We start from the raw sequence: 12,062 nt of genomic DNA, 5'->3' as shown, positions 1-12,062 counted from the left end.
GAGATCTCATTGAGACGTATAAGATGATGAATGGGATGGATAGGATAGAGGTGGAGAGACTCTTCCCGCTCAAAAAAGACAGTAGGACTAGGGGGCACAGCCTCAAGATAAAGGGGGGGGGCAGTTTAGAACGGAGTTGAGGAGGAACTTCTTCACTCAAAGGGTGGTGAATCTCTGGAATTCTCTGCCCGTTGAAGTGGTGGAGGCTGCCTCGCTAAATATTTTTAAGACGCGGGTTGATAGGTTTTTGATAAGCGAGGGGATTAAGGGTTATGGGGAGAGGGTGGGAATGTGGAACTGAGCCACGACAGATCAGCCATGATCTTATTGAATGGCGGGGCAGGCTCAAAGGGCTAGATGGCCTACTCCTACTCCTATTTCTTATGTTTCAGAATTCTATAGAAAATAATTCACCTTCTGACTCCCCAAAATCTGTCCACAATCTACAGTCAGGAATGTGATGAAATACTCTCCAATAGCCTGGAAGGTATTTCATCACACTCAAGAAGCTTGACACCATCCAGGAAAAACCAGCCCACTTGACTGGCACCCCATTCTCTACCTGCAGCATCCACCCACTCCACCACCAGCGTTGCACAGTGGTAGGTGCATCATCTACAAGACGCACTGCAGGAACTCCACAAGGCTCCTTTGATGGCATTTTCCAACTCCACCATGGCAACATATGTACAGGAACACCATCATCTGCAAATTCTCCTCCAAGCCATATATCATCCTGACTTGGAACTATATTGCCATCCCTTTACTGTCACTGAGTCAAAATCCTGAAACACCCTTCCCAATAGCACTGTGAGTGCACCTACATCAGACAGACTGCAATGGTTCAAGAAGGTGGTTCATCACCACATTCTCAAATGCAATTAGGGATGAGCAATGAATGCTAACCTTGCCAACTGCAGTGACATACCATGAAAAAATGTAAAAAAAGACAGACTGACTATCACTTCTCTCTTAATACTAGTGAACTTCATCATTCGCAACTAGAAGAAAAGGGCCTCTATAGCTGCACATATTGAGTTTGTTACCTTCTTTGATTCATTTGCATCTAGCATTGTACCGAAGAATGTCTGCAGCTCCAGATTGGACCATACATCTTTGGTATACCTCCTTTAACAAGGCTTTCACTCTTTCATCAAGAAGAAGTGCAGTATTGGTCATATTTTTCTGCTGTGATGAGTGATGAATTATAGTAATTTCCAGCCCTTTCATATTTCTTCCTTTAAACAGTTATTACAGCTGTTTCACATTGGTTTTTCTAGCATCCAGCTAAGCATGAAAGAAGCCAAGGCCTCTATACAAACTGTTCATATATCTGTAACCAATTCAAATTAGGAAGTGAGATCAACTCTATCTTTCATGCATTTAGAAAATAAGAGATTATATGCAAAATAAAAATTGTTCTTCGATACAGTTTGGTGTTCCCTTCCCTATCTTACCTATTAACAGGAGGGAATGCATATTGCTCTTGTATCTGGATCACATAAAGCAGTATTAGTCTTTCACTTGTCTACTAAAACAGGTCACTATTCCAGAATCAGCCTGGCATGCAAAGATAAACTAGGCTTCTTTTCTTCACTGCAACCATCACCTTAAATCCTTCTCTTCTGTCTCCTCCACACTCAATCCAAAAAAAAGTGTGAGGATCTACTGTGGTTTTTTTGATATTGGGAATGAGCCCATCGGATCAGCTGCCTCTACCTGTCAAATCTGTTTCCATTATTCTCAGAACTCTGCATTTGAATCCCTACAATCAGATTTCTACCATGTCACTGAAATTACTTTCATCAAAGACACAATAACAATGTTACTGTGGCAATGATAAAATATCCCTCTTTGTCCTTCTCAAACTGTTTTGAGTGATTTAACCACACCATTATCCTCCACTGTCACTCTACTGGCTGGAATTGCACTTGCCTGATTCCCTTCTTATCTAGCTATTTATAGCCAGAGTATTATTTGCAATGTCTTTTCTTCCTGTCCTACACTGTAATCTCTGGTGTTCCCACAGTTTTAATTATCACATGGATGCTGACAAACCCCAAAACTCTCTCACCACCATCTCTCTTGATTCCTCCACTGTTGCTAAATTATCAGGTTGCTTGTCCAACATCTAGTACTGGATTAGCAGTAATTTTTTCTCATTAGATATTGTAACGACTGAAGCCATCATCTTTTGTTCCCGGTACAAACTCTATTCCATGACTACTAGCTCCATCTCTCTCTCTGGCAACTGGCTGAGGCTTAGTAAAACAGTCCATAGCACGAATGTCATATCTGACCATGACATATGCTTTCATCCACATATCCACATTGTTATTGGAACCACTTATTTCCACTTATGTAACATGGTTGGAATCTGTCCCTGCCTTAATTTGTGAAGCTGAATCCCTGGTCCATGCCTTTTCTACCTCTAAACTTGATTATTCCATTGCACTTCCAACTAGTCTCCTCATTCTACCTTCCAGAAACATGCAGTCACTTAAATCTATGCTGCCCATGTTCTTATTCATGCCAAGTCCTATTCTCTCGTCACTCCTGCATTCATTGACTTACATTGCCTCACAGTCAAGCAACACCTCAATTTTAAGATTTTCATTCTTGTTTTCAAATCCCTCCATTGTCTCACTTTTCTCTATCTCTGATATCTCTCCCATCCCCAAAACCCTCTAAGATATCCACAATCATCCAAAGTCAGGCTCTTCAGAATCCCAAATTTAATACTTCATCAATGGTGGGCATTCTTTCAACTGTCTGGGCCCTAAGCTCTGGAACTCCCTCCCTAAACACTCACCTCTTTATTCTCTTTCCTCCCTTAAGATCATCCTTAAAGCCTATACTTTTGACCTAGCTATCTTTGGTCACCTGCTTTCAATATTGCCTTATGTAACTCAGTGTCAAATTTTGTTTTAAAATGTGCTTGTGAAGGATCTCAGGATATCGCATTACATTAAAAGTGCAATATGATTGTAGATTTCTGTTGTTCTTCTTCTCTGCTTTTCACAATGTAATAGTAAAGTAGCAATGCAGATTTTCACCCAAATATTGTGGAAAGACATTCATTAAACTTGGCCAGTGTAGGGATCAACCCAGCCAACCCTCCAATTCATCTGTTTTTGTTAAAGAAATTTTGTAAAAACATTTATGAATATATGATGGCCTAGATCTGCGGTCAGTGGCAAAGAGACAGTACACATTCCAGACCTTGAAAAAATCTTTCTACAAATATCTAGCAATTTCTGTGACATAATCTTCACCTTTCTCAACAGTATCGTAAATCTTGCACCAAGGGAAGGGGATCTTCAGCCACCCAGCATCAAGGAGGGGAAGCAGCCAATCACATTGAAGTATTTTCTCATAGCCAGCAAACAAGTAAAATGTCCTGACAATCATTCATTTTCACAGATTTTACAGAAAACCAACTAAAGATTGAAGTATACATGAGAAGGTGCAAATTAAAATATAAGCAACTTAACAAAATTATATTAAAGCTTCCAGATTTTTTAACATAATGTTGAAATTTGAAATTTCACAAATATTTTGTTTCTCAGAGCCAGGAAAATTATTTAGCAGGAGAGATTACAGCCACAAAAGGGAAGCTCATGTCGATTCAAGCAATTTGTAAAGATTGCCATCTGCAGGGTTTTCACCACCACACCTTATGAAGCATTAGGAGATCATTGACAACAAATTCTCAAACTTCACACTTACCTGCACATTTGCAGAAGTTTCTGTCAGTTTCACAGTTGTAGCGGTAGAAAACACTAAACTTCATTACCATTACAACTGCAAAATTCAGACCTAACTCGATACATACTTCCCACATTCATTCCTCCATAATAATACCATTGAGCAAGCTCTTGTATGAGCCATTATCATTACATGCTAGATTGTACTATGCAGAGGGGTAGGGAAATGGATAGAATTTGTTCATAGGTTTGGTCCTGCATAGAACAGAGAATATAAATATTGTGTTGCTGCAGTAAGTAATCCTATATTCAACTATAACAATATTAGAATTTCTTCTGCTGTTTAGAGAAATAAAGGGATCACTAACAAGTCATTGAATTAGGTATTATTTTTCAGCTGTATTTAATATAATTTTACAATGTGTTTGTATATACAATACATTAAACTCAAAACTTTAGCATTAACAAAGGTGTGCTAAGAACCTTACTGCATGATTAAAAGTATATTTAGAATTGGTATAATGCTGAAATTGGATAATACAAGCCTGAATTGGTAGATTGAATATGTGGATAGCTTGCAATTGATTCAGTGAAATTACAGTGTGAAAGCTCTCATTCTGATCCAAAATACATCCAAATATAAGCTGCTACAATAAACAGATCATTAAACATAAAGCATTCAACCAACAGTTTACATTTTCTACAACGCATGGACTGGCCTAGTAGCAACACACTATTCTTGCTCAAAATAAGTTTCTTGATAGCAAATTCAATAGTTTGTTCAAGTTGTTAAACTCCTCTTGCGTGATTCTTCTGATAGCTAACACTTCACTATAAAAGGACGCTGGCACAACGGCACAATATGATGGCCTACTAGTGTCCTTCTTCACAATGACCAGAAATAGGGTTGGACCATAGTTCTTGAATGGCTAGTTCTTGATATCAATGTTGCATTATTGGAAGATATGGGGTGATTCTCCCATCCCGCCACACTAATTTTTTAGCGCAGCAGACCAGGAAAATCGCAAGTTGGCCAATTCATGGGATTCCTACAAGTGCTTGCGTTGTGATTGCGCCTCCCAGACCCAGATTTCTGGCAGTGTCTGTGCAACGCTGGAAATTGGCTGGGAGGTACGGCTGATATGCAAATTCTATTTTAAATTTAATTTAAATGTATTTAATAGGCCCAGGACGGGATGCTAGCATCTTCCACCAATCTCCCCAGTACGATTTTAAACCAGCAGTGTTCAGATTAGCTACCCACTTTCGGGGAACTATCTAGATGACCCCACTGAAGAGGGGGCAATCAGAGCCCCCCAGAGACTCCGGCAATGGGGAGTGGTGGCCCCTGGGCATGAGCACCCTGGCATTCTGGCCTGTGGCCCTGGCACTACCCACTGGGCAAAGTGCCCATGCCCAGGAGGTACTTTAGCACTATCCACCAGGCATGGGGCAGTGCCAAAGGGGCTAGGCCTAGGGGATGATCCATGGGAGTGGAGAGGTCCCTCTGCCTCTCTGCATGGGGATCGTTCGTGGCTGGAGGGAGGCCAGCAATCTGAGCAGTTGGTTGGGAGGGGGGGGGGGGAAGGAAGGAAGAGTGGTCAGCTGGAGTGTCTACCATAGGGAAGAGGGGTGGTCTGCTGGGGAGGGTCTGCCTGGAGGGCTGGTGGAAGCGATTGTCACTACTGAGGAGTGGGGGGAAGGGCGGGGAGTGTGGCTGGCTCTGGATGGGGTGGGAGGGCTTTGGGGCTGGCCTCAGGAGAGCGATTGGGCCATGAGGGGTGGTGGAAGGGCAGCACTGCAAGGGCCCCTGGCTGGCCAATGATCGAGCTGGCCACCAAACTGTAGGGGACCACTGCACATGTGCAGAGGCCCGGAACTGTCAGCCACCGGTATGAATATGCCCCACCCCTCAAGCTTTTAATGATATTCCTGATTGTGCAATGCAGAGGTCACAGAGTGTGGGAGATTTTTGTCTGAAGTCGCACTGAAAAAGCCAGTGTGATTAACACCAGTTTTCCCATGAATTTGACACTTAGATTTTGTTTGGGAAAATAGTGGCCATGAAGTGGAAGACAATATTCTTCTGACCAGCTATGGAGTAAATTGGCAAAAATCTAGGAACGGGTCACCAGCTTTCTTCACAGCCAGTAAAAACACACAGCATGGAGGGATCACAAAAGAAAATATGCAGAAGATTGTCCTAAAATAACTGAGAATATTATTTATCAAATTTGTTTCTTTTTTCTTTTAGTTATCTCATATTTTCTGTCTCATTTTGCCAGGTACCTAAGTACACGTCCCATATGCTAACTAAAAAAGGTAGTTGAATAGCTGATAGTATTCTAGATGTCTACCTGAGTAACCTGTGAGGCTGAAGCTGAAGGGAGCATGAAAAACATCATAGGATGACTTAAAACTATTTTTTTAACTGCTCTCGGATGGAAAGTGCTATGCTTTGGCTTATCTCCTTCTGGTGACATGGGGAATTACAATTATAAGGTCATACCCCATTAATTTATTTATTGATAAACTACCACTTTAAACAAAGTTATACTGGAGGAAGATTTACTCTATGCACTATGTCTACCAGAGATCAAAATGCTTTTAAACAGATTATGGCTGCTTTGTTCATAACACACAAATAAATTCTTTCCTCTTTCTTACAATGCATAAGTCTACCCACATGAATTGCTTCCATTGCACACAATTTAACTTAATGCACCAACTAATAACATGCATTCCCCAATAGCGAATATGCTATTATAATATAGGTATTCTAGTATTGATAAAAACTTACTTCATGAACTGAAAATATCCCACAAGCATATAGATTAATTATAAAAAGACACTGAACATCAGCCAATTAAACCAAGTAGCAAGCTAAGCTTAAAGAATTAATTCTTCTCAGAAGGGAATTGAAGAACCATATAATATTCACTCATGTAACACAAAAATATAGTAATCCAAGGTTGTGCCCAAGAAAAACAACCAACCACACACACATCAAATATTCCAGGAAAGAGGAAACATTGTATTTTAATGTGAAAGATAAATACTTTAACAGTTCAAAATCACATGCAATTAACTCTTCCAGATACATTATTTCATAACAAGTGATAGCAACTTGTTATCTCAGAGGAAATGAAGTGTCACCTTTTGCTCTCAAATCACTGTACCATGCATGCTTGCCCGTTAAAAAGCAACCTCAAACAAGGCTGATGCACAATATCTCAAGATGCATGCAAAAAGCATTTGTTAAAATACAGCATCTCTAATGGAGCAGAGGCAGGTACATACAATTCAACTGCTTACCCACTAAGTACACCAAGAACGAGGTTAAGTACAAAAAATGAGCCTAGTATGATTAGGCTAACAAAATATATCCATGGCCATTCTAATCCAATTCCGTCATTCACCTGAAAAATGGAGAATGCCTATTATGGTTTTACGCAACTTAATATGGCAAAGCCCTTCAGCCAGTTACTTTGTTCCTTGGTATTAGGTAATAATCAAAAGGATATTGGAAAATTTTCCACTTTTTGGACTGATTGCAATGTCAAATTATAGTTAGGAAAGATTACATTTTTAATGAAAATCTTCACTAACACATCATTCCTCCTTGTGTAGAAACGAGTTGATACTTTTTGTCTTCCCCAAAGTCAAAATGGTAACTGGATTTAGGACCTTGCATTCCAGACAAAATGAAGTGGAAGCTTACCCGCTCAATACACCAAGTACAAGATTAAGAACGAAAAAAGATCCAAAGATGACGAGACTGACAAAATAGACCCAAGGTAATTCATATCCCATGGCATCATTCATCTGTAAAGATGATAATAAGTTACGTGTCACAGCCACAAAAGTGGTTTGCTAAATTAGTTATAGAAGTTAATATTTAAAACAAAGTGGATCTGTATGCCATCTACTTATTACTAAAAACAATATTTATAATCAAAATTTTTCTATTATTATTTTTATTATTACAAAGAAGATAAACTGATAATGCAGAAATAATTACATATAAATTGCATTTCAGAATACAAAGCACACAGATGTATTTGACTTTAGATAATTTGTAAGTTCCTAAGAAGCCATACCAGTAAACAAGATAGGGAACATCTGGATTCTGAAATAGGAGACTCATATGAAGCACAGCATGATCGCTGTTCATAGTTGCACTTTCCAGAGAAGATTGTTTAATTATCCATATTCTAGCAGCCCATTAGCAACTACAACTAAGCATATGGAGTCAGTTCACATCTGTACACTAATAGCGTTCACCTTTCTCTGTCACCGTCACTGAGTCTATGATTGACACTTTGCTTGTGGCTTGAAGGTGTGTGCGGTTGTCTACTGAGGGTAATTCTGTTCAATGTGTATACCAGTAATTTAGTTAGGCCAAGGAGGGAGTGATAGTAAAGTTGATAAATAATAACATTAAAGGAAGGATGGTTGATGCTTACAAATCTAAAGGAAAATACAAAGAAACATTGCTAGTATGGGGAAAGAGAATTTGATGTACTTGAGTATTGGGTAATTCATTTTGATTAAAAAAATAACAGTTGTACTGCTGTGGAAGAGAGGGATAAGGGATTTAAGATTAATACAGCATAAAATGCTGCAAAAAATCTTAGATTTCATATTAAAAGTTATTGGCTGCAAAATCAGACACTGTAGTGCCACTGGTTCTGGCACTCAAGCAGCCAGCAAATGAAAAAACATTATGGGGTCTAAATCTGTAGACTTCTAGAACAGCCCATGCTGATTGCCAAATTTGGCAGGGCAATATAGTGGACGTGCTGTCGATGAGCAGGAGAATAAACAGCGGGCAGATTATGACAAGTCATTTCTAATGTTGATTTGGTGCTCCATCTGCCACTTTACTCTTCTCAGGTCCTGTTAACAATTCCTCTTAAACACACAAGCACAAAGGATCCCTTAATTGTGCTATTGGAAGGGATCACAATTCAACTTTCAGACGAGGGAATTTTGACTTTTTTTCCAATCCTTTCATTAGGTATAAGCATCAGTGACAAGGCCAGCCTTTGTTGTTCATCCCTAATAGCCATCAAGAAGGTGGTAATAAGCGACATTCTTGAACTTCTGCAGTCCCTCTTTTGTGGATACACCTACAGTGCTGCTGGGATGGAAGTTCCCCAGGATTTTGACAAGCAATAGTGAAGAAATGGTGATATTGTTCAAAGTCAGGATGCTCTGTGGTTTGGAGAGCTTGTAACTGGTAGTTTCCCAAATGTCCATTGCCCTTGTCCTTCTAAATGATAGAGGTTGCAGGTTTGCTATCGAAGGAGCTTTGGTAACTTCCTGCAGTGCATCTTACATATATACACAATGCTTCCACTGTATGTCAGTGGGAGGGAGTAAATGTTTAAGGTCATAGATGGGATGCCAATCAAGTGGGCTGCTTTGTTCAGGTTATGAGTGTTGTTGGAGCCACACTCATGCAAACAAGCAGACAGCATTGCATCATATTCCTGACTTGTGCCTTGTAGATGATGGAAAAGACGTTGAGGAGGCAGGAGATGAGTTGCTCGCTGCAGAATTCCTAGTAGCCACGGTATTTATATTGCTGGTCCACTTAAGTTTCTTGACAATGGTAACCCCCAAAGATGTTGAGGATGTTGGGGGTTTCAGCGGTGGTGATGCAATTGAATGTTGAGGGCAGTCATATTCTCTCTTGTTGGAAATGGTTATTTCCTGGCAATTGTTTGACATGCATGTTACTTGCCACTTATCAGTCAAAATCTGAATGTTGCTCAGGTCTTTCTATATCTGGACATGGACTTCATTAATATCTGAGGGGTTGCAAATAAACTAAAGATTGTGCAATCATCAGTAAACAATTCCACCTCTGACGTTATGATGGATGAGAGGTCAACATTGAAATATCTTAAAAACATTGAGCTTATGTCACTAACCTGGGGATTCTGCGGTGATGTCCTGGGGGACAGAGATGGTTGGCCTCCAGCAACTACAACCATTTTTCTTTTTGCTAGCATGACTTCAACCAGTGGGGGGTTTTCTCCGATTCTCATTGACTCACACTTAGTGAAATGCTGCCTGATGTCAAGGGTAGTCATTCTCATCTCAACTCTTGAGTTCAACTCTTTTATCCATATTAGGATGATTGAAAGAAGAATGATATGTGGTACTTGATGGATTAGATTTATTCTGTTTTTTGTGGACAGGATATATCTGAGCAATTTTCCACACTGTCATTTAGATGAGGCTCAGCTAGTTCTGGAGTACAAGTCATCAGCACTACTGCCAGCATGTTGTCAGAACCGATAACTTTTGCTATATCCAGTGCCCTCAGATGTTTCTTGATATCATGTGGAGTGAATTGAATTGGCTGAAAACTGGCATAAATAATCCTGGGGACTACAAGAGGAAGCCATGATGGATTTTCCATTTGGCACTTCTGGCCAAAGATAGTTTCAAATGTCTTTTGCTCTCTTGTTCTGGGCTTCCTATCATTGAGGATGGGGATATTTGTGGAACTTGCTCCTGGCATGCTTTTCTACATAATTCATGTCACCAAGATTGATGGTAATGGTAGAGAGAGGTGCATGCTTGGGCCATGAGATTGCAGATTGTGGTTGTTTACAATTCTGCTGCTGCTAATAACCCACAGAACTTCACGAATGCTCAGTCTTGAGCTGCTGATCTGTTCTGATGCTAATCCATTTAACATGGTGGAGGTGCCATAGCATACAATGCACAGTATCCTCAGTGTGAAGAGGCTTTGTCTCCACAAGAACTGAGCAGTGGTCACTCCTAAAGTCACGGAAAGATGCATCAGCCCTAAAAGGCACCCCCTTCCCCCCCAGTATCCAGGGGGGACCTCAAAGGCCTCTGGTCCCACCAGCTAGACCTGATCCCCACTGGCAGGGGCAGAAACTTTAGCCAGCCCAGACAATTGAATCTCAGACTCACTAAAGAGGTGCAGAACAGTTTCTGCATATGGTATTCAGCCTTCCAGTGTTCCCAGGCACAAGGCCAATTACACTATAAAAAAATGGACCAGGAAAATCATGACTGGCATCCCCCCACTTAAATTTCTCAGCCCGCTGCACTACTCAAGCAGCACAGCAAGCTGGGAAAATTGTGCCCACTATTCTTCATTAGGGAGCTCCAAACATGACAAATGCTTACTTCAATTTTTCAAATGAATCAATTGCGGATTTTAGTAAAGACAAAAGTGTTTTAATTATTATAATCTGTAGTATTGCTTCACATTTTTTTGAAAAATGAAAACAGAAAGCAAATCTTAAATAACATGTTAACTATTTGCACTGTTTTGATAAATGCCAAACAAGTATTATTTTTGATTTCCTGAGATAAATTTTCACACAAATATTGTATGAAGAACATATTGCTTCTGATATTGGCTGGAATTATCCGGCTTGTCACTAGTTGCAGATTCTCTGGCCCCAGTGACAATACACCCCCACTGCAGGTTTTCCAGTAGCATGGGGTGGCTACAGTGAGAACTCCTACTGACTGCAGCAAGACCAGAAAATCCTGTCGCTAACGGACAGCATGTTGCCTCTCACTGCCGAGAAACCCATTGATGGGACAGCAGAGAATTCCAATTGTTATTTGAGTTGTCTACACTGAAATACATTTCTTAGCTAATTACTTACCCAATACAGAACATCTGTCCATCCTTCCATGGTTATACATTGAAAAACAGTTAGCATTGCAAAAGCAAAGTTGTCAAAGTTTGTGATGCCTCCATTAGGACCGGGCCACCCACCCCTGCATTCCGTTCCATTCATGGGACACTGGCGACCATTCTCTGAGAAAGCACAAGGTGCTGGTTCATCTTCTGCTATCACGTCTGGAAATGGAAGGTGGTAAGATTTATTAGTTTAAGTTATTAAACCTTAAACTTAATTTTAGTACGTTAAACATTAGAAAAGCTTGATTATTGTTTGTACCATGAAAATGTAAGTTAAAAAATAAAGCAAATTTTAGTTTATTAATAATCATAAAATAGCATCCCAGTAAATCTATAAGGTATGTAAATACCAGGCAGACAATTAAGGTTTGAAAAAATATTTATGAACCTTTTCCTTAATAATAAAAAATCCAATTCTTCAGAAAATACAATGAGCCAGAATATGCTGTCCACATAATGGTGAACCAATTACATTATTTATGGCCAAGTGGTACACAAGCATGAGACAAATGGCATATGTACGTTTAATGTGAATATCCAAAACCTGCAATCCGAGCTGCGCCGTTCTGCCATTAGCTTCATGAAAACAGCATTTTGCTGTCTGCTTCATCATTAAAATACATCAAATGGCATGAAGTTGCCATAATTGT

General features: G+C 39.9%; 1 protein-coding gene across 1 annotated transcript in view; it reads right to left on the bottom strand.

Annotated features, from left to right (window-relative positions):
* The window catches only part of LOC145337704 (voltage-dependent L-type calcium channel subunit alpha-1D-like), a 651,603-nt gene that overhangs the window by 325,018 nt on the left and 314,523 nt on the right, over positions 1 to 12,062 (bottom strand). Inside the window, exons 7-8 of the mRNA XM_080182539.1 lie at positions 11,375 to 11,571; positions 7,429 to 7,532 (exon numbers count right to left, since the gene is read on the bottom strand). Coding sequence (XP_080038665.1) covers positions 7,429 to 7,532; positions 11,375 to 11,571 — 301 coding nt within the window. The remainder of the gene's footprint in view (positions 1 to 7,428; positions 7,533 to 11,374; positions 11,572 to 12,062) is intronic.

Source organism: Carcharhinus amblyrhynchos, chromosome 3, assembly GCF_965287045.1.
Source record: "Carcharhinus amblyrhynchos chromosome 3, sCarAmb.v2.hapA, whole genome shotgun sequence".
In the NCBI taxonomy this organism is placed as follows: Eukaryota; Metazoa; Chordata; class Chondrichthyes; order Carcharhiniformes; family Carcharhinidae; genus Carcharhinus; species Carcharhinus amblyrhynchos.
The sequence above is the reverse complement of the archived record's forward strand: the minus strand, read 5'-3'. Positions and strand labels throughout refer to the sequence as shown.